Genomic DNA, 23,366 nt, shown 5'->3' with positions numbered 1-23,366 from the left:
CCTGTATTAGTCGTACTCTAGCACAGATTCCTTTCCATTTCAGTGGTAAAGATGCTAAAAGTCTTCCTTTTCCACAATCCCAAAAGAAATCCGCTACTATATTTGTTTGATCCTCATATACTTATATTGAAGGTAATGCTATAGTTTGATCTTTACATTCTTCTTCATTTGGATTTATTTCTTTACCGTTCCTAATACCTAATGCTTGAAGTGGTGGGGCTCTTCCAGGAGTATGTGACTGCCAAGCATTTTCTCTATCTAAATTCCAAATAGTAGTACATTTTCCTTTAAATTTTCCTAAATTAAGATTTCCTTCTGATTTGTTAAAGCATTCAAATTCTTGACTATAATCTATTTTATACCATTTTGGGATTTCTACTTTTCCTTCTCTTAATTTAATATTTGCATTTACATCCCAATATCTACACCAATCTCCCCAATGTGGTCTACTAAAACGATTCTGATGTACAGAATTTCCTATAAAGCCTAAGCATTCAGCTGAACAGTAAGGTCTAATAGAGACACTCGCATGGCAAAAGTTTCTATTGAATGTAGCGCATTTTTGAAAATCATGTGGATTTGGAACTACTATTACCTTATTTAACGGTGATTTAGAGCATAACAAACAATTATCCATTCCTAGTTCTCTTGCAGTAAATGTTGCCCATTTATACCATTCATTATTTTGTGCTGTTTCCCAAAAAATATCTTCATTACTATAATCATCAATTTGTTTATCTTTAACATTTCTACGTTGCTTTGATATTTTTTGCTCATTAACCAATTCTTTTTCTATTGGGGTTGTTATTGAGTTGTTGTTAGGACTGTTTGAGGGCTGAGAAGTCAATAACTGGGAAATCTGAGTGGTGTTGATACCTTGAGCTTGTCTTGTCAGATGCAATAAGCATATGATGATCGTCAGATGCATTAGTGGACGTATTACTCTCACTTTGTTGGTTTTCTCCATTTTGCTCAGCTCCCTGCTCATCTTGTTCTGAATTTTCAGCATTCTCCATCCTTTCATTTTGTGTCTCTGATTTTTCTGTATCACCTGTTTCACTTTGCTGCTCTTCTCTTCCCTTCCTTTCTTTGGGAACTCTTGTGCAGTGATTTAGATGATACCAGGCAGTTTTTCCTTCCACTTGAACTGCTGTTGGAGTCGCTACCACCACTGTGTAAGGATCCTCTCTCCTAGGTTCATTCCACTTCCTCCTGAAGACTCTTAAGTATACCTGGTCCCCTGGAACAACTGGACAAGTCTCTGTCTCTTCACTAGGCTGCTTTCTCGTTTCCTGTAAATATATAGCTTTATGTATGGCAGTTAGTTTCTTCATATAAGATCTTAGTTCCATTTGTAATTGTTCTAACAGGGGTCCTTTATAAGGACCTCTGCAATATGGCACAGGCATGGGTCGACCCGTAAGCATTTCATGCGGTGTTAGATGTGTAATCCTGTTAGTTTGCATGCGATAACTCATTAGTGCCAGCGGCAAAGCATCAACCCAGTTGAGTTTCGTACTTGCACATATTTTATTAAGTTTAGCCTTAAGAATACCATTGCATTTTTCACAAATTCCTTGAGATTCTGGGTGGTACACTGCTCCTAACCTCTGTTTTATTCTTAAATGCTGTACTTGTTTAACAGTTTTTTGAATAAATGCAGAACCATTGTCTGAACTTATTTCTGATGGTATTCCAAATCCAGGTATTACTTTTCTTGTCAAAAATTTTGTTACTGTTCCTGCTCCCTCATCCGCTGAAGGCACTGCTTCCACCCATCTGCTAAACCTGTCTATTATAACAAGCATATATTTTTTTTCCCTTGTACACGCTTTATCATATCCACATAATCCATGACCACATGTTTAAATGGTCCTTCTGGCACTGGAATATGACCTATTGGTGTTGCTATTCCTTTTCTTACATTGTATTTGGCACAAACTTCACATGTAGACAAAAAGTTTTCTACTGTTGCATATAAATATGGGGATCAATATCCCTGCTGTTTAATTTTCCTTATCACTTCCCCCCTCGCGCAATGGTCAAAACCATGCGCATCAGGAATAAGAATATTTAAAAGTGCAGTTGGTGCAACAATTTGTCCTTCATGTGAACGCCAAATATCTTGTGCATCTTTTGTTGCCCCTCTTTGATGCCACATAGTTTGCTCATATGGACCTGCTTGTTGTTGAATCCGAACAATATCATCTATTTGCAATTGTGGTTCAATTAGCACTATTGGAGATAATATTGCAACCTGACACCCAGAGGCCTTCTTTGCTTCAAAATCCGCCATATTATTTCCTTTTATTATATACAAATTCCCTTTCTTGTGCGCTTGGCATTTAATCACTGCTAATTGTTTTGGAAGCATCATAGCAGAAATTAATTTAATTATTTGTTCAGCATGTTGAATGGGAGTACCATCACTCTTTTTGAAACCTCTTTGTTTCCAAACTGCTCCAAACAGATGACAAACTCCATGAGCATATGCTGAATCTGTAAAAATATTTGCTATTTGTCCCTTTGCTAGTTGACAAGCAACTGTGAGAGCTTTTAATTCTGCTAATTGAGCAGAGCAAGGCTGTGCACAGTGTTGGGATATTACTGGTACAAATTCATCCATGTCTTTTCTTACCACTGCATATCCTGCATGGTTTCCTAGATGATCTTTAAAACTTGAACCATCCACAAAATAAACAACTTCAGCTTCAGTGATTGGTGTAGATTCAAGATCTGGTCGTAATCTCGTGAAAGCCAATGAATTAGCTATACAATCATGTGGTTCTCCTTCAAAGCCCAAAGGAATTAATTCAGCTGGGTTAACTGTATCACATCGCTTAATGGTAACATCTGGGTATGTAAGTAATGATGAATATGCAAGAATACGAGCTTGAGTTAGAACAAATTTTCCTTGTTCTATCAATTCCACAATTTTATGATGAGCATAAATAGTTACTGGATATCCCATGGTTATTGTTGATGCTTTCTCATAAGCATAATATACTGCTGCTAAACCTTGATAACACGGGGGGTACCCTTGTGCTACTTGATCCAGCTTGGTGCTATAATAAGCTATGGGCTGTTTTTTTCCTGCCACTACAAGTGTTTTGCATCAGAACAGCTGAAGCATAGCCATCAACTCTGTTTGCCACATATAAATGAAATTCCTTATCATATTCAGGATTTCCTAAAGCAGGTGCTCTTTGTAATTCTTTTTTGATAGATTCAAATGCTATCAATGCATCTGTAGTCCATTTTAATGAATTACTTAATTCTCGCACTCTTGCCTGTTTCATAATTTCTCTTAATGGAGCATCTTTATAGCATAGTCCTCAATCCATTCAGCACTGAAACCAGTCATTCCTAATAAGGTCATCATTTGTTTCACAGTTTGTGGTAATGGAGCCTTACTTATACCTTCTAATTGAGCTGGTGATATTGCTCTTGTCCCATATGAAATTAATCTCCCTAAATATTCAACTTGTGGCTGACAATATTGTAGTTTAGCTTTAGATACCTTGTGACCTCCCTGTGCTAATTGTGTAAGTACTTTGATAGAATCTTTATGACATTGTTCCCTTGTTGTTGAACAAATCATTAAATCATCTACATACTGTAACAAAGTACTGTCTATTATTAGATCTTCCAAGTCAGCCTTAAGAACCTGATTGAATATATGAGGTGAATGTTTAAATCCCTGTGACATTCGAGTATAGGTATATTGCTTTCCAGCATATGTAAATGCAAATAAATATCTGCTGTCTTCCGCTACAGGGATACTGAAATAGGCATTACACAAATCAATTACGGTGAAATATTTAGCATCTGGAGGAATATTTGTCAATAATGTATGTGGATTTGGTACAACAGCTGGCCAATCTTTTGTTATTTAATTTATTGCTCGTAAATCATGTACAAGACGCCATTTAGTTTTATCAGCTTTAATTACCGGAAAAATTGGAGTATTGCAATAACTATTTGTTTCTACTAACACTCCTGCTTTTACTAGTCCTTCAATAGTATCTTTTATTCCTTCTTCTGCTTCAGGTTTTAGTGGATATTGTAATTTTCTCGGTAAACATGCTCCTGGTTTAAGCTGTATTTTTATTGGACTAGCTGATTTCACTAATCCTACATCTGTTGCATACTGAGGCCATAATTCAGTTGGTACTTGTTGTTCTAGCTCCTTAATTAGATTATTTTCAACAATTTCCATTGATTCAGTTTTTATCATTTGTGCTTGAATTTTGTTGTTTATAACTATTTCTTAAGGAATACCAATTAAGTCAGTTGTACACAAAATTTTAATAAAATTCTTATCAGCAGAATGAAAAATCAATGGATTTATTGTTGATTTCCACTGACATTGTTCAGCAATTTTCATCATTGGACCTAAATCTTTTGCTTCAATTTTTTTTTCCTACATATAAGGAAACATGTGGAACAGAATTGGGCACATTGAACCATTTTTTTGTAAATTCATTGTCGACTATTCTCATTGTTGCTTCCTGTTTTCCTATTATGATACAATGTGATGTTAACTGAATCTTTCTCTTTCCAGTTTTCTCTTGCCACTTTGTTTCTGTTTTTATATCTCTCTCAGGGTCATATATCATAGTACAATGAAACTCTGATTTTGGTGACTGTGTTTCTCTGATTCTTTTATCTATTGTCTCTTCAATTATCTGAGCTTGCATATCGATTTCACTGTCTTCTTTCCTAAGTGATTTCCCTGCATACTCTGTTTTTATTTTTTCTAAAGCAGTTCGTGCCTGTTCATAGCAGTCTAAAGGCAAAGTCTTGCTAATTTGTTTACTTTGAGTTGTTTTTCATCTTACATCTGGTCCTAATTGTTTTTCTTTTTCTAATTCAACTTGTCCCTCCATTTGCATTGCTCCTGACACTTCTACCAATCCCTTAAGTATTGGAAACTGACCTTCTGGTGGTAAATATGGAGGTGGTTTAGTGATCATGTCTTCTTTTTTCTTTGTTTCTTTATCTACTTCTTTTAATATTTTCCTTGCCTGCTTTATATTTTTTAATATTTCTTCTCCTTCTTTTTTAAACAATGCCAGTATTGCTTTTTCTTTTTCTCTTTTTGCCTCTCTGTTTTGTCTTTTTACACTTCTCTCTTTTACATTATAATTTTTTATGAGAGTTTCCATTTCCTCACATAATGACACATCAAATGTTCCTTCTTTAGGCCATTTTGTCATCATATCTTTAGTTCTCTTTTGCCATTTCTTAGACATTTTGTCTATTAAAACCTTACATAATGGGTATTTTGACCCTAACATTTCCACTGGTGTAGTGGCTGCCATTATTTTAATTAATTTAACTAATCTTATTTTACACTTTTATTTTTATTTATTTATTTCTTCTTACTAATTTCTCAATTTATTATTTAATTAGATTATAATTTTCAACTTTTTCCTCTCTTTCTTTTTCCTGTGTTTTTACAATTTGATATGCTAATTTCTTGTTAAATATTTAACTTTAACCAATATATCTTTTTATTTAATCTCTTACTATTTATTTTAACTATTTATGTTAATGCAACATTACAAATTAAATATTATTTTCAATTGTATTTCTGCACAGCTAATATCTTAACTTATTCTTTCTTACATTCACACCACAATCAACACATTCAAACCTTTAGTCCTTTGTTAAAAATTGGACAATCTTTTCCTTTCACACTTGTCCCTCGGGGCTCATTTTGTCCCTAAAGGGCTAATTTTGTCCCCCAGGGCTCATACAGTCATTCCATTAATGTATCTCCTTTTCTTTGGACTGCAATGTATCTTATTTTCTACTCACAAACTTTTTCATTAACCAAGTATCAAATTTCACCGTCCAAAGCAGAGGAGCTTATTTTTGAACTTTAAGACACACACACACACACACACACACATACACAGATACACAGAGGCCTCTGACACTGCAACTGTCACTCCCTATTGTGACCTTCTAATTCTACGTACCATAAAATAAATAACTAAATAAAAAAAACTAAATAAAAACCATTATCTATGATTCAGCCCTTTACTGATCAACAACAAAGCGGTATTATAAATAATCCTAGTCTCCATTCCTTAGAGCTAGACCATATCCTTTGATCTTTCACAAAGAATCTATAATAAAAAAAACGATTTTCTTTGATATTGCACAAATAATTCTAAAATAAAATATTTAAACCGTTCACCCGAGCAGACCTTTCATCATGAAAGCGGTAACCGTGAACATTTTTCCATCTGTGTGCATGCATTAACACAGATCTACTGATATCATTATCAGTATCCAGGCCTGACACACTACATGCAAATATTCTTGAATCAAAGATTAATAATTCTTTTTAAATTTGGAAAAGCTTTTAAGTGTTTTACCACAATGAACTCTCCGGTATTCAACACAAATAATATAAATAAATAAGCATAAATCGCTTACCTTGTGGCCACTTTTTTGCGTTGACTACCGCAGGGTCCACCACTGTGGTTTCCACTTGTGCTTCAATCCAGTCCCATCTGGGGTGCCAAAATGTTGTGGTTTCTTCTTTTTATAAAAACAAAACACTTCTCGAAATCTTTGATTCAGAATACACACTTTATTACAAGCGGAGCTTGTTATATCTGCAGAGTAAACACAGCTGTCTGCCCACCCTTTTGGGCTCATATTTATACTATGTGATATGATCTGGGGCCAAGTTATTTGACCATATTTTTCTTTTTCTTCAAGCTCAAAATAGAATCTTCAATTTACATTCGCACACGCTTTGTGATTAAAATTTCTGTAAGCACAGCAAACCCTATTTAGAATCAGGCCTACATGTTTTCCAGTACATGAAGGCCTACTTCTGACATGCATATGATTTTAATTGTAAAGTACCACACATTGTATTATGCTATATTATACTCTATTTTATCACACCAAAAACTTCTTCACAGTCTGTATAATTCATAAACACAACTTCATTCTTTATAAATCTCTCCAACAGTGTGTAATGTTAGCATTAGCCATGGAGCACAGCCTCAAACTCATTCAGAATCAAATGTAAACATCCAAATAAATACTATACTCACATAATCTGATGCATGCATGCAGCATGCGTGACGACCACTTCTTAAAGATCCATTTTGAGGGTTAGATTTGCTGTGTGAACTTTGTTTATGCAATGTGTTAGAGTCGTGAGCTCGGGGGCGGGGAGCGCAAATATTTAAAGGGGCAGCAGCCTGAATCAGTGCATTTATAATGATGCCCCAAAATAGGCAGTTAAAAAAATGAATTAAAAAAAAAAAAAATATGGGGTACTTTGAGCTGAAATTTCACAGACACATTCAGGGGACACCTTAGACTTGTATTACATCTTGTGAAAAAGCATTCTATGGCACCTTTAATGAGTGCGTTTTTACCTCTCATGTTACAGATGATAGTTTCATTTTGTTTACATACTGTGAAATAATACACACAAAGTATATGTTTCTAATGAGTGGGCAATATATCAGTTTTAGTAATTGATCATGTTGTGATCCTGTTGTCAGCATGCTCACTTTTGTCTTCTCCCCCCACAGATGTGAGAATGACAGCGAACAGATACCTGTTGGAAAGAGAGACAGGAATCTGTCATGGAAAGCAGAAACTGATGTTGACATTAATCCAGAGACTCTGAGATTTCTGCCTGCACGGAAACTTGGGCCGCAGTCGAGTTTTGCTGACTCTCACTCCCCTATGAGTCTTTTCAAACTGTTTTTCTCAGAGAGCGCCGTGTCAAATCTTTGCCACAACACAAACGCTCAGGCTGCCAGGGCACTTGCAAAGGGTCGCAAATACAGTTGGACAGATGTCAGCGTTGACGAGATGTACCGCTGCATTGGACTTGTTTTCTACATGGCCACGGTGAAGATGAGCTCCATCGCCGACTACTGGCGGCAGGACAGTCTTTTCTCTTTGCCTCTTCCTGCCACAGTTATGTCAAGGGACAGATACCGCACCATTTCATGGAATTTGCACATGAGTCACCCAGATGCAGACAAGGAAAATGACAAAAAGAGGGGCACAGCTGAACATGACCAGCTTTTCAGGCTCAGATCCCTCTTGGACACCATCCGTATTGCGTGCAAAACCTTCTATCATCCTAGAAGAAATTTAGCTGTGAAGGAAAGACTGGTGGCATGTAGAGCAAATGCAGGAATGATACGGTTAACGAAAACCAAGTCAGCAAAGCTGGGATTCAAGTTTTTTGTCCTCGCTGACACATCAAATGAATATACTGTGGACCTCTCTGTGTACACGGGCAAGAACAGCTTTCCTACAGGCCATGGGATTTCATACAATGCTGTGATGTCTCTTCTGGACAAGAAAGCTTTGGGCTCTGGGTACCATGTTTACATGGACGATTTCTTTACAAGTCCAAAGCTCTTAACAGACCTGCTTGCTATGAAGTTTGGTGCTTGTGGGACTTACAGAGACTACAGGAGGGGCTTCCCACAGAGCACATCTAATTCACTGACCAAAAAGTCCACCAGGGGATCCATCAGGTGGATTCGGGATGGGCCTCTTGTGTGTGTGAAGTGGATGGACGAAAAAGAGGCTTCTGTTTGTTCCACCATCCATGCTGCCTATACAGGAGACCGTGTGCAAACAAAAGTGAAAGCACAAGATACATGGAGGACAAAGACTTTTCCGTGTCCCTCACCTGTGATTGCGTACAACCACCACATGGCGGGTGCCGACCTGTCCGATCAGCTGTTGGAGTATTTCACTGCGCAGCACAAAACAATGAAATGGTACAGAAAAGTCTTTCTACACTTCTTGGACATTGCTGCCACCAACGCTTTCATATTGCACAAGGAGCTACACGGCAACATGACGCACAAGGAGTTTATGGAGCAGCTTGTTGCAGATCTCTGTGGTGTGTCTCAGAAAGAAGCACCGAAACAGACCAGTATTGACCACGTGCCGGTTCCAGGAGCTGAGCTGACCTCGAATGTCAGAAAAATTGCCACTACCGGTCGCCGCATATGTGCGCATTGCAAAGCAGTGTTTGGAAAGAAGCAACAGACACCTTGGAAATGCCAGGCATGTGATGTTCACTTGTGTCTTCAGTTGAACAGGAACTGTTTCCAGGAATGGCACAAAAGTGTGTGAGTGAATTCAAAATGTGCCTTTAATCACACACCCCTTTTTATTTGATTTCATTGAGTATATTGTGCACTACGTTTGTAAATAAACTAAAAAAAAAAAAAAAAAAAAAAAAAAAAAAAACACACACACTCATTCATTTTTAATTTTCATATTAATAGACCCATTAGGGAATGAGCCAATAGGGAATGGGGTGTTAAAGGCACCATATTAATGACCACTGGCACTGTCTTGCATATTGCCTTTCTAAAACAAGAAAATCTATGTCGCATATAATTGCACTACAATCTGGGCTGAATACAGTGTAGTGAGATGTTTGCCTTACAGTATAAATAGCTGAAATAAGCTCAAATATAGAGAATGTCCAACTTTTCAGGATCCAAAAGAACACCTCAGGTTGTATGATGGGAGATTTTAGACCTCCATGTACTATTCTGAGAAGTTCAGAACAGGCAACATCTACATGTTTTCTCTTAAAGAGTTTTCCCAAAAACAGCCTTTGCTTTTGTCAGCATAATCCACTAAACATCTTCCCGTCGTTCTCTGTGGCACATTTACTGAATGATTGGTTGTTCTAGTTCATCCAGGGTTTCTCAGGAAAATGAACGGAGCACTGAATTATTGGATTATTAAAACCTCTTGTCCCTTAAAATCTCACTAACCATCTAAACAAAGTTGGAAACCCTGATACTCTTAGTTTATGAGTAAATTGAATCATTGTTCAATAAGTTTCAAGAGCAAAGTTATATCTATTTAAGTTCAGCAATGTCCAAAGTGCGTTGTTTTAGGCCGAGAAGTTTTCTCGGTTTTGGTTCAGGGTAAAAGTATTGTCCTGGATCAGAAAATCATGGTAACCCCTGATGATTTCAGATCAAAGAAACACATTTTAGGAATAAGTTGTAAACTTCTAAACAACTGAGAAAGAAAAAAAAAAAGAAAAAAAAAAAGTATTTTGAATTGCTTTTGAATGTTGAAATTCAAAATGTTTTAACGTGATTGTATTTATTATAAGCTCTTCATTTAATAGTGGTTAAACCAATGTTTATGTCTACATTTATTCATTTTATCAGGTGATTTTATCGTAATACAATCTTATGGAGGCAATGACATAGAAATTCAAACATTGTGTAAAGTACAAGCTAGAGCAAGGAGGGAAATAATAAACAGTGATACAAATAAGTTGTATTTAAAGGAGAATTTTAATAAGGAGAAACAAATATGATGATTTACATTGTCATTTAGTAATATGCTAATGAAAGCGTATTTAAGTTAAAACATTAACACTTGCGTGATCAGACTTGCGCTACATATTTAGTTTATTATTATTATTATTATTATTATTATTATTATTGACATTCTACCAGAAATGTACATTTTCACTTACAAATCTTGGGGAAAAAAAATATCTTATTCTTAAATCTGAACATTGTGTCATATAGAGGACATGTTAAACTATGAGAAACACATATCATGCCATCTCAGCATGTTTTTATGATTGAATAAAATACATTTTTATATGCATTTCACCCCTAAAATGTCAGGCCCCGTCACAGACAAATTTGTTTATGTTAGAATGGTTTCCTAATCAGGGACATGGTCACATGTCCCTGATTGTATCTAACATGGTTTTGTAATTCCTATAAGAAATAGAAGCAACTATTCGGTCAACTGTAGTAAAATCACAGAATACCCGTCAGGCATTTATATATTTTTAAAAGAACTACCTTTACATAGGAGTCTACACAGTTAAAGAGATTAATTCATCAATATTTCCTCAAATACTACATTTTTATATCATAATTTCCTCTGTGACAGGACTGACATAATGGATTTCGCTGACAACTGATATAGTCCAAACATCATTTTAATTAAACTAATTTTATTTTATTTCAATATAAAAACATATTTAATTTAACAATTCATTTAAAAGTTAATTCAAATTGAATTTATCAATCACATGGCCAGATAATTAAAGCTGCAAGCAGCGATGTAAGGGCCCTCGCACCCGGGCTCACCACCACCCGTTGGCCTTAGGAAAACAGCGAATAGTGGGCAACATGCATGTAATCGAGTAAATACAGGAGAATTATGGCAAAGTCATTTAAAAGTGCCACACTTCCTGCTGCCAACAGGTGGCGCTTTGTCCGTAACCGAATATTGTGATATAGATGTGTTCAGGCCAGACATATTATCAAATGTGTGAAGTTTAGAGCAGATCGGACATTGTATGCCTGAATTACAATAACTTCCTGTTTCGTGGCATTAATTGCATACATTAGCACTTAGCCAAGTGTTGCATGATTTAACGTGTCTCTAGCATGTTTGGTACTTCGTGGCATATTGAAATGAGTTTCTGGGAGTTACAGTGTAAAGCAAGCCATTTCCTGTTTCCAGCAGGTGGCGCTGTGACTAACTGAATATTGTCATATAGATGTCTTTAGACCAGGACTCTTATCACACATGTGAAGTTTGGGGCAGATTGGACATTCTATGCCTGAGTTACGACAGCTTCCTCTTTCATGGCGAAACATCAGACTTTGTCAGGCCGCCACGGACACGCCCTTCAACGAAAACTCAAGATCTTTGACATTTATCATCGTTAAGGTCTTAAGATTAGACTGACAACATATGATATGGTTCTGGTTAAATCTCTAAGAGGAGTTAATCACAGTGTAAAACATGACATTTCCTGTTGTCTGCAGGTGGCGCTATGACTGTAACTGAATATTGTCATGACGATGTCTTCAGGTCAGGACTCTAATAAAACATGTGAAGTTTGGGGCAGATCGGACATTGTTTGTCTGAGTTACAACAGCTTCCTCTTTCATGGCGAAACATCAGACTTTGTCATGCCGCCACGGACACGCCCTTCAGTGAAAACTCTAGATCTTCGCAATTTAACGTCATAAAGTCCTTTAGATTGGACTGACCAAAAATGACATTGATCTGGTTAAATCTCTAGGAGGAGTTAATCACAGTGTAAAACATGTCATTTCATGTTGCCTGCAGGTGGCGCTATGACTGTAACCGAATATTGTCATGAAGATGTCTTCAGGCCAGGTCTCTAATAAAACATGTGAAGTTTGGGGCAGATCGGACATTGTTTGTCTGAATTACAACAACTTCCTGTTTCATGGCAAAACATTGAACTTTGGCAGGCCGCTACGGACACACCCTTCAGTGAAAACTCTAGATCTTCGCAATTTAACGTCATAAAGTCCTTTAGATTGGACTGACCAAATATGACATTGACCTGATTAAAGCTCTAGGAGAAGTTTGTTAAAGTACAACATGTGGAAATGGCAAAAACTGCCCAAATTTTGTAGAGAAAATTCAAAATATCTCACTTCCTGTTGGGTTTACAAACTTTGCACCCTGGGGCTTTTTTGTAGGTATTGGGCTGTTACATCTGTCTACCGAATTTCATAACTGTACGTGAAACGTAGCACGAAGGGCGCTTAATTGAAATTTTGTAGGTGGCGCTATCGAGCCATTTTGCCACACCTAATTCTGAAACCCATATCAGATGTAAATTTTCACCACTTCTGACGTGTGTGCAAAGTTTCATGAGTTTTTGAGAATGTTTAGGCCCTCAAAAATGCAATTCATTTTGGAGAAGAAGAATAATTGGATGAACAATTACAATAGGGTCCTCACACCATCGGTGCTCGGGCCCTAATAAACAACTAGAAAGTGCACAAACACAGACAGGAGTGAAAACACAATTGCAGTGGTACGACTAAAGGCCTCTTGTAGCTCTTTGACTTTGTCCTGGAGCTTCTCTTTCTTAGATCGCTTTCGCCCCTCTCTATTTTACCTGCAACACACACCACACATACTGTCACATAACCATTTAAGTCATTTAAAGGTTACACTACTCTATTCAGTTACTGTGTCGTTCTATGAAAATATCATTTAATAATATAAAGTACATTTTACTATGATACAGCAAATGTAATCCATAGACATTTAACTGAATAGCACAATGTAAAGTAACTGTGGTGCCACATCATATTACGGCTCAGTAATAACAGGGTAATACTACGGTAATGTCGACATTATTATTTAGAAAATTACATGGACATAACAAAATTGCATGTAATTCCCTAGGTATTAATGTAGATATGGTATCACTGTTATTACTAAGCTGCAACATGAAGTGAAATTTCATTAATATTATTAATATTAATATAAAATGCAACCTCAAAAGCAGTGCCACACATGCCTAGGTAAAAGAGGTATGGAAGCCCGTTTCCGCCACTAAAAAAAAAAAAAAAAAACTCCACTAAAAAAAAAAAAAAAAGCCACTAAAAAAAAAAAAAAAAAAGATGAATTGCGACTTTTTATCTCAGAATTCTGACTTTTTATCACGCAATTGCGACTTTATATCTCAGAATTCTGACTTTATAACTCGCAATTGCGACTTTATATCTCAGAATTCTGACTTTATAACTCGCAATTGCGACTTTATATCTCAGAATTCTGACTTTATAACTCGCAATTGCGACTTTATATCTCAGAATTCTGACTTTATATCACGCAATTGCGACTTTATATCTCAGAATTCTGACTTTATAACTCGCAATTGCGACTTTATATCTCAGAATTCTGACTTTATATCACGCAATTGCGACTTTATATCTCAGAATTCTGACTTTATAACTCGCAATTGCGACTTTATATCTCAGAATTCTGACTTTATAACTCGCAATTGCGACTTTATATCTCAGAATTCTGACTTTATATCACGCAATTGCGACTTTATATCTCAGAATTCTGACTTTATAACTCGCAATTGCGACTTTATATCTCAGAATTCTGACTTTATAACTCGCAATTGCGACTTTATATCTCAGAATTCTGACTTTATATCACGCAATTGCGACTTTATATCTCAGAATTCTGACTTTATAACTCGCAATTGCGACTTTATATCTCAGAATTCTGACTTTATAACTCGCAATTGCGACTTTATATCTCAGAATTCTGACTTTATAACTCGCAATTGCGACTTTATATCTCAGAATTCTGACTTTATATCACGCAATTGCGACTTTATATCTCAGAATTCTGACTTTATAACTCGCAATTGCGACTTTATATCTCAGAATTCTGACTTTATATCACGCAATTGCGACTTTATATCTCAGAATTCTGACTTTATAACTCGCAATTGCGACTTTATATCTCAGAATTCTGACTTTATAACTCGCAATTGCGACTTTATATCTCAGAATTCTGACTTTATATCACGCAATTGCGACTTTATATCTCAGAATTCTGACTTTATAACTCGCAATTGCGACTTTATATCTCAGAATTCTGACTTTATAACTCGCAATTGCGACTTTATATCTCAGAATTCTGACTTTATATCACGCAATTGCGACTTTATATCTCAGAATTCTGACTTTATAACTCGCAATTGCGACTTTATATCTCAGAATTCTGACTTTATAACTCGCAATTGCGACTTTATATCTCAGAATTCTGACTTTATAACTCGCAATTGCGACTTTATATCTCAGAATTCTGACTTTATATCACGCAATTGCGACTTTATATCTCAGAATTCTGACTTTATAACTCGCAATTGCGACTTTATATCTCAGAATTCTGACTTTATAACTCGCAATTCTGAGATAAAAAGTCGCAATTAATCTTTTTTTTTTTTTTAGTGGCTTTTTTTTTTTTTTTTTTTAAGTGTTTTTTTTTTTTTTTTTTTTTTTTTTTTTGTGGCGGAAACGGGCTTCCATAGTAACGGGCTTCCATAAAGAGGGGCAAAACTAAAAAAAAAAAATGTGTAGATTAGCATAAAACCTTCAAATTTACAGTGCAATGTCTATTTATTCAAATAATATTTTGCTATGGCATGCATTAAATACATTATATGCAATAAAGGTAATAAAAAAGAACAATGCCATGCATTTGTCAGGCCGTGTCACAGTAATGTGACGGGACTGATGTGACGGGGCCTGACGGTCGGCCATTTTAAACTGCCATTACTCAGGCTGCTAGCATAAAAACTGTTAACATGCAAGCAAGAAATTTCAGGGTTTTTTTTTTTGTTTTTTTTTTTGTTCATGTTTTACCATGATGGGGCCTCACCCTTTAGCTCGTCCTCCTCCTCCTCCTCAAAACAAACAAACAAACAAACAAAAAAAAACATACAAATTTCAATGATAGAACTCACTCAATTGATGTGAATGATAACAGCTTAAACTTATTATTTGTTATTGATGGAGGTTTTTTTTTCTAAATAAGAGTTTTATCACAAAACTATGAAAGCTGTAGCGCCAATTTGGCTGAGGACAATGACAAAAACAGGATTTGTAATTTTTAAAAGACTTTTTAATAAAGAAAAAAATATATATATCTGAGAACCTAAAAATGACATATTCATTTACAGAACAACTCACAGAAATCAACCATCAGTCAGTTTTAGACATTTTTTTGATGAAATACTTTTTAGTCACTGTAACACTTCAAGGACAGATAATGTACGTTTCTTGTAGAATGTCCCATTTTATTATAAGGACAGATCTGCTGGCCGAAGATGAGGGTCAGACAGGAGAGTCACAAACAGACTCGGATCCTCCGGATGATGTTCGTGTGCTTCAAGCTGCCCAAAACAACAGCTGTATGAAAGCCTCCTCACGCCCCTCACTAATGCTGATTTCATTAAAGTCGCTTTCAGACTGTTTTCTGAACACACAGAGGACGCGTTCAGGCTTTTATCAACTTTTCCATTAAAACTATCCATCAAATTTACACGCAGCTTTTCCCCGTGGCTGATGCTCGACTTGGATTTGGTCTGACGGAGGCGAAAGAAACATTTCCTCTCCGCGTATTTTAGTCTCCAGTGAAAGTTCAGAACCTCTGCTCGGTGCTCACTTTGTTTTTACTGCGAAAAACTATTTTACCGCTCCAGTTTTGTCCCAAATGTAAGAGAAGAAAACACAATCGTGAGGGGCTCGTGGAGGCGCACAGACACCGAGCAGGGCGGGTTGAGTCTATAAGGTTCTCATGTGTTATTTAAGAGCGCAGCGGCGCTCGAGCGCTGATCATTACTGAAATCAAACAGCGTTTGAAAGACTGTAGATCCGATCCGAGAGAGAGATGGCAGAAACCGCTCCAGCACCGGCTGCTGCCGCCCCGGCCAAAGCGCCCAAGAAGAAGTCAGCTGCGAAAGCCAAGAAAGCAGGTCCAGGTGTCGGTGAACTCATCGTCAAAGCTGTGTCCGCATCCAAGGAGAGGAGCGGCGTGTCCCTCGCCGCCCTGAAGAAAGCTATCGCCGCCAGCGGCTACGACGTGGAGAAGAACAACTCCCGCGTCAAGATCGCCATCAAGAGCCTGGTGACTAAAGGCACCTTGGTGCAGGTCAAAGGGACCGGCGCTTCGGGCTCATTCAAGCTCAACAAGCAGAAAGCCGAGACCAAGAAGAAGCCGGCCAAGAAAGCGGCTCCTAAAGCGAAGAAGCCCGCGGCCAAGAAACCCGCTGCTGCCAAGAAGCCCAAGAGCGCAGCGGCAAAGAAGCCCGCCGCGAAGAAATCCCCCAAGAAGGCCAAGAAACCCGCCGCCACAGCCGCTAAGAAGGCGACAAAGAGCCCCAAGAAGGCAAAGAAGCCAGCAGCCGCTAAGAAAGCAGCCAAGAGCCCCAAAAAGGCCAAGGCGGCTAAACCTAAGGCGGCAAAGCCTAAAGCCGCCAAGCCTAAAAAGGCAGCGCCCAAAAAGAAATAAAGTCTTTAATGTTTCTCCTCAACGGCTCTTTTAAGAGCCACCCACCAACTCTGAATAAAGAGCAAAACTCGTGTATATTATAGCGTTTAAAGTAAAAAGCCAAGATATGATCTGTTAGACTGCATTCAGAACAGACAAGCTCTGAAAATAAACTCAATCCATTTTTATAAGATACTGATACAGTCCAAATGAGATGTTGTAGAACAAAGTACAGACAATATTTACACACAACACTGGAAAATTGCGACAATATATATTTAAATGGTTTATATATATATATATATATATATATATATATATATATATATATATATATATATATATTTATTTTCATGATCAGAAATATGTGTGCATACATAATTATTCCGGCAGAAAGGGGGTTGGGCTTTGGAGGGAAGTTTATTGATTGGTTTAAATCTTTACAGACTCTAAACCAATGAGCGACTGACACTCTAGATTAAAGACAGTATGTGGAGACTTGAAATCTCATTCTGTTCTTTCTGTCTGCGAGAGTTACAGTAACTGCTGAATTAAAAATGAGTGGAAGAGGCAAAACCGGAGGAAAAGCAAGAGCAAAAGCCAAGACTCGCTCATCCAGGGCAGGACTGCAGTTCCCCGTCGGCCGTGTTCACAGGCTTCTCCGCAAAGGCAACTACGCCGAGCGCGTCGGTGCTGGTGCTCCTGTTTATCTGGCGGCTGTGCTCGAGTATCTTACCGCTGAGATCCTGGAGTTGGCTGGAAATGCCGCTCGGGACAACAAGAAGACTCGCATCATCCCCCGTCATCTGCAGCTGGCGGTGCGCAACGACGAAGAGTTGAACAAACTTCTGGGCGGAGTGACCATCGCTCAGGGCGGTGTGCTGCCCAACATCCAGGCTGTGCTGCTGCCCAAGAAGACTGAGAAACCCGCCAAATCTAAGTAAAGCTATTAAAGATTGTTTTACTGACCCAAAGGCTCTTTTAAGACCCACCCATTTTATCTGATGAAGAGCGCTTTTCTTTGTTAATATTTAAAATAATCTTAACTCTTTCGGTTGAGAAGAGGAACAAATAAGGCCCATCAATCCTGTAAAATGTACGAGGTGTGTATTCTTATAAACACACGAAGATCCCCTGATGTGTCTGTAGAGATCGCTCTTTAGGAGGCGTGTAGGATCACTAACTGACCCATCTCCACTATAAAATAGTTATTTGTCTGCTTTGATGATGTATTGAATATTTTGATAGATTATCTTAAATAAAAACCAATACACATATCGGCGTTGGGATAACAGAAATAGGTCACTGTTACTCTGGGTGTTTTGTTTTTTATTACCACGGCCGCACGCTTCTTTATATATTTTAGACTTTATACTGCTTTTATACAGACTATAATGTGATTTTGTTCCAATCTAAAATCTGCACAACCACCAGGAATTAAGTGTTTCAGAAAAAATAAATAAATTCAACAAATACAATGTGAGTATGAAGCTCATGGAGGTCTCATCTGAGTCAACCGATCAAAGCACATTGAGCGGGAAACCCTCTGCTTGTTTGAAAAAAGAGGAAACGCGCAGTCATTGGCTAGCAGTCATAAGCACACGTCACAGATCAGCCAATCACAAGCCTCCACACCATCCCGACACTATGAGCTCATGGTCTCGCAATGCCTTAAAAGCAGGCGTGTAACACAGAGCAGCATTTCCAGCGCAAGGAGAAGAGAGAAAAGTTCACTGCAGCAATGGCAAGAACCAAGCAGACCGCTCGTAAATCCACCGGTGGTAAAGCCCCGAGGAAGCAGCTCGCTACCAAAGCCGCCCGTAAGAGCGCTCCGGCCACCGGCGGCGTCAAGAAGCCCCATCGTTACAGGCCCGGGACCGTGGCTCTCCGAGAGATCCGCCGTTATCAGAAGTCCACCGAGCTGCTGATCCGCAAACTGCCCTTCCAGCGGCTGGTCAGAGAAATCGCTCAGGACTTCAAGACGGATCTGCGCTTCCAGAGCTCCGCTGTCATGGCCCTGCAGGAGGCCAGCGAGGCTTATTTGGTCGGTCTGTTTGAGGACACCAACCTGTGCGCCATCCACGCCAAGAGGGTCACCATCATGCCCAAAGACATTCAGCTGGCCCGCCGTATCCGCGGAGAGCGCGCCTAAACCCGCATCAGCCACATCAAACCCCAAAGGCTCTTTTAAGAGCCACCAAAATTACACTGAACGAGATTATTTCCAGTGCAACGCTTACTGTCAATCGAAAATTGTATTAACACTAGCTGATATACCTCAAATGACCAATAATAATAAAATGTATGCGTAAATATTTGTTTTCAAGAAATACAGATTACTAAGTGTTTAAATGAATGTAAATTGTAATAGTGTGAACACATTAGTTTTTCACAATTGCAAAAACATTTCTTGAAACCTTTGCCCATTTTCTCACAACATTAAACAAAACCAAATCTTGTATTAACAAACCTCTGACATCCAGAGCATGTAGTTACACAATGTTTAATGTATACAGTAAACAAAATTTCCCATCATGCCACATCAGTTTGTCGAGGCTTTTGGCAATCATGTCAGTTATTGTGGACCGCTCTGAAATTCGTATTGAAAGAGCATCAAATCTCAAAACAACTAGAGCACTGACATTTTCCCACTACAAACACCATCACACCTTAAAGTATCTAATTGGCATTACACCACGAGGATCTATATCTTTAATTTCTAAAGGGTGGGGAGGTTGTGTCAGTGACGAGCTTGTGATGGAGAACAGTGGCCTTCTTAATCAACTGTTACCTGGGGACTTGGTGCTGGCAGATTGTGGGTTTGACGTCAGAGACAGTGTTGGACTCGTGTGCAGATAGATAGATAGATAGATAGATAGATAGATAGATAGATAGATAGAGGCTGCAACTCTGATGAATTAGGTGTCTTTGTGGAGGCTTGTTGAATATAGCAACAAGACACAAGCTCAGGTAGTGAAACCTTGTGGAAGAAGTCATGTGCTTTCTTTAGATCTGTTCTCCAGTATTGTGTATCCGGAAAGACCCGAACCACAGCACAGTCTTTCACTGTCCATAACAAAATCACAAAAGTTTGATCCGGTAACAAAGATCTGTGTTTGAACTTGACTGTAGTACTTGTGTGTGATTTTTAAGTGTAACCGCCCATCAATTACCTGGAGACAGAAAGTGCTGTCATCTGCACAAGCCTGCAGGATGGAGCTGTTGCGGTGCTTAAATGTGCATTTGATTTCTAAACAGCCTTTCCCACAACACGCACAGTTAATGAGGCCATCAGGTGATACCCTGACCTCAGGAAACAATGGATTTATGATAAATCCACATTGCTGCACTTTTAGGTTCGTATGCTGGGGTGCTGTCAGTGACACATAGGCCTGCCTTGCTGTTTCTTCATTTTCTATCCCCCGTCTGATGGCATTTGAGGTTGCTGTTTTTTTGGGATAGCACACTCTTGACACGGTTGATATAGCTGGAGTTTGAACACTAGTGGACAGAACTGCATGCATATTAGAAGCTGTTATTCTTCCTGCTCTTGATGTGTACCAGACAGGTGATCGATGCTGCAGTCTTGTCCGAGCTTCCACTGCAGCTGCCGGTGTCTCTGTCACTGCTTCCAGGTGTGAGAGGGTGTTGCAATGCTGGAGCAGGTCATGTGGGTGGCATTCATCCATTCCTGGGTCACAAAGGTGCTGTAGGCATTTTGGCACTACATGTGGCTTCACAGGATTGATATAATTGTAACCTAGTAGAATAAAATTCTACAGGTATTGAGTTTATTTCACTTTATTTAATTTTGTTTTATTTTGTTCTTGCTCAGAGATAAAATGTGAATGGAATATACCGCTCTATATTGCTGTATAAGATGTGGGTGTGTATGCCGTTAAAAGCACGAGCATATATAAATTTTGATTGTTATACACGTAAAAAACGTGGTTTTGACCTACAAGTTAGGTCTTTCTCTAGTCTATTGGTTTATGAACGTTGGGTCACGCCTTCACCTACGTGTTTTGTTATGTTATGTGAGTGTTTTGGCTTCCATGGAGACGAGAGGGTCGATTAACGAATGCAGCCGCTCGGAAAGATAAGAAAATATAGATTACGATAAAGATAAGTTTTAATGGATTATAAATCATATTGATATCTTAAATTGTGTATATTAACTTGATTAATACACACGAGTTGTGAGTTTGTGTTATTTTGTTTTGTAACTGAATTCTCCGTCTATGTTCGCTCGACATTGTGGACTTTCGTCATTCTTTAGCGTGAAGAACCGTTGATAAAGACGGTGTTTCAAGTTATTCTTCCTATATCATTTGTACGGATACAAATACTAGAGACACTCACATTCTTTGTTGTTTGTTAATCTGAGCACAGACTTCATAGTGCCTAGTTAACGTGAGAATCGTGAGTTTGACTGCTGAAGTGAGGATTTCCCGGAGGCGTACTACCGTGAATAGGACTCAAATGCGCGTTCACGCGACGAGGGTGCTTTTCACGGCAGGGGTGCGTTTTTCGGCACAACACCGGACTTTCAGAGAGCGCTCAGCCGCGCACAGTAGGAAGATTGACCGGCGATTTCTACAGCGCAGCGCAGTCACTGGTAATTCCCCAACGAAATTCAGGTACCTTTGTGAGTTTGTTTTTCCTGCTCAGGAGAGTGAAGAGGCCAGTTTGCTGTTTCTAAGGCCACCACGTACTCCAGCAACGTCTGGGCACAGAGTTTTCTATTGATTCATACGGTGTTATTCAGTACATTTAAACTTGTGATGTTTTGTCAGAGTGACTTTTTGATAACGTTACTCTGAATTTATGTGGTACATTCATCTCAAGTGTGTTTTGTGACAGAGAAAAAATCCATTAATTTCATCACCTGAAGTATTGCATTATTGGTGTAATATTGGGTTAATTGGTGATGTAATAGAAATGTGATTGTGTGAATTGCTCACATTCTGAACAATTTGTCATTTTGAGATAGTTTTAACCCATTTTATTGTATAATTAAATTTGTTACATTTTGTTACTTCCACCAGAGTTTTATTCATTCTAAAAGTTTATTCATATACAAGTTATTCATAAGTAGGGCAATTTACTATAGTATGGTTCAAAAACACTATAGTATTTACTATAAATTACTATAGTATTTTTTTCACCTGGCCTACAGTGACCTACAGTTTAAATCCCAGAGGCCTGAAATCATTTATAACCCTAACCCTAACTTATATCTGAACTGTCTAATAAATATACTAAACTGTCACATTTCATTGTCATTCAGTATCTCTGTATATGATATGACAATCTTATAATATTCTCTTTATCAAATGATTCAGTAACACTTTAGTAAAGGGAACACATAAACTATTAACTATATCTTTTTTCCTCAATAAACTCCTAATTTACTTCTTATTAATAGTTAGTAAGGTAGTTGTTAAGTTTAGGATTAAGAATGTATAATAAATTCATGTAGAATAAGACATTAATATGTGCTTAATAAGTACTAATAAAAAGCCAATAGTCTAGTAATATGCATGATAATAAGAAACTAGTGAAAAGACCCTAAAATAAAGTGTTACCAAAGAATCTTATAAAACTTGATTTTAATATTAATATTAACCCTCTATGGTACTCAATATTATATCAATGAGGAAAAAATTATTTGTGTTGTTCTTTCTGCTTAAAATTGGACACTTTAACAATATCAATAAACATTTCCATACATTTTTAATTAATTTATTTTTTATAAGTTTGTTGCCTCGAGGCAACATTGTACCAAAATGTAAACATTTTAACTTTTTGCATTTTCATGTAGAAAAAAAATATTTACTGAAAACATAAATTTCTTTAATTAGACACTTGAACAAACAAATGTATCTATTGAACAAACAAATTTATCCAGTTTTTAATGTATTAAAAGTTTTATATTTAATAAAAAGTAACATTTTATATCCAGCTGTTGCCCTCAGGCAACATTGTACCATAGTGGAACAAAAGTATTACCAAATATTTTTATGCTATTATATCAAGTTATCATATCCATATTCATCCTCATCTCCATCTTCTCTCTCACCCTCACTCTCTCCCTGACAGATTGTCACTATGATTTCATCTTCCTCATCACAGTATGACCCCTGGTCATCATCACCCTCATCAACTGCCAGTGCTACTTTTGTTTTATAGCTTTCTGAAGCTATAGAAAATGTGCAGATCATAATATATGCAGATCTAGTATGTGAATTAGTATTCTTATAAGTGCATTACAAAATCATGTGACAATGGAAATATATTTAGATAATTCTAACTCTTTTCCTTACAAATGCAATACATTTGCATTCAAACCTATTATGCCTGCATGGCCTTATGCGATCCCATTGGTACAATGTTGCCTTTTTTTTTTCTTTTTTTTTTTGTTATGTTCTCTAAAACATTTGATGATATATAATGTAAAATTCTTAAAAATACTTCTTTACTTGCCAGTGAAGGTGATTCATACT

At 37.6% G+C, this 23,366-nt stretch overlaps 4 protein-coding genes across 4 annotated transcripts; all 4 read left to right on the top strand.

Annotated features, from left to right (window-relative positions):
- Positions 1-7,542: 7,542 nt before the first annotated feature.
- LOC125247982 (piggyBac transposable element-derived protein 4-like) lies at positions 7,543-9,147 on the top strand. Its single transcript, XM_048159536.1, has one exon. It carries the CDS (start codon positions 7,543-7,545, stop codon positions 9,145-9,147), a length of 1,605 nt encoding a protein of 534 aa, XP_048015493.1.
- A 6,995-nt stretch (positions 9,148-16,142) lies between these two features.
- LOC125246590 (histone H1-like) lies at positions 16,143-16,882 on the top strand. Its single transcript, XM_048157565.1, has one exon. It carries the CDS (start codon positions 16,261-16,263, stop codon positions 16,879-16,881), a length of 621 nt encoding a protein of 206 aa, XP_048013522.1. The 5' UTR covers positions 16,143-16,260; the 3' UTR covers position 16,882.
- A 517-nt stretch (positions 16,883-17,399) lies between these two features.
- Positions 17,400-17,838, top strand: LOC125246617 (histone H2A-like). The gene has a single exon (XM_048157595.1). The coding sequence runs from the start codon at positions 17,418-17,420 to the stop codon at positions 17,802-17,804; it is 387 nt and encodes a 128-aa protein (XP_048013552.1). The 5' UTR covers positions 17,400-17,417; the 3' UTR covers positions 17,805-17,838.
- Positions 17,839-18,547: 709 nt separating this feature from the next.
- On the top strand, positions 18,548-19,212 carry LOC125246599 (histone H3). The gene has a single exon (XM_048157576.1). It carries the CDS (start codon positions 18,602-18,604, stop codon positions 19,010-19,012), a length of 411 nt encoding a protein of 136 aa, XP_048013533.1. The 5' UTR covers positions 18,548-18,601; the 3' UTR covers positions 19,013-19,212.
- Positions 19,213-23,366: the final 4,154 nt, after the last annotated feature.

The sequence above is a fragment of the Megalobrama amblycephala genome, linkage group LG15 (genome assembly GCF_018812025.1).
Source record: "Megalobrama amblycephala isolate DHTTF-2021 linkage group LG15, ASM1881202v1, whole genome shotgun sequence".
NCBI classification, from domain to species: Eukaryota; Metazoa; Chordata; class Actinopteri; order Cypriniformes; family Xenocyprididae; genus Megalobrama; species Megalobrama amblycephala.
This window is presented reverse-complemented; position numbering and strand designations above follow the sequence as displayed.

What these genes read in the sequence shown, in the direction of transcription:
- LOC125247982 (XM_048159536.1), top strand. Translation starts at nt 7,543, where the DNA reads ATGCTCACTTTTGTCTTCTCCCCCCACAGATGTGAGAATGACAGCGAA.
- LOC125246590 (XM_048157565.1), top strand. Translation starts at nt 16,261, where the DNA reads ATGGCAGAAACCGCTCCAGCACCGGCTGCTGCCGCCCCGGCCAAAGCG.
- LOC125246617 (XM_048157595.1), top strand. Translation starts at nt 17,418, where the DNA reads ATGAGTGGAAGAGGCAAAACCGGAGGAAAAGCAAGAGCAAAAGCCAAG.
- LOC125246599 (XM_048157576.1), top strand. Translation starts at nt 18,602, where the DNA reads ATGGCAAGAACCAAGCAGACCGCTCGTAAATCCACCGGTGGTAAAGCC.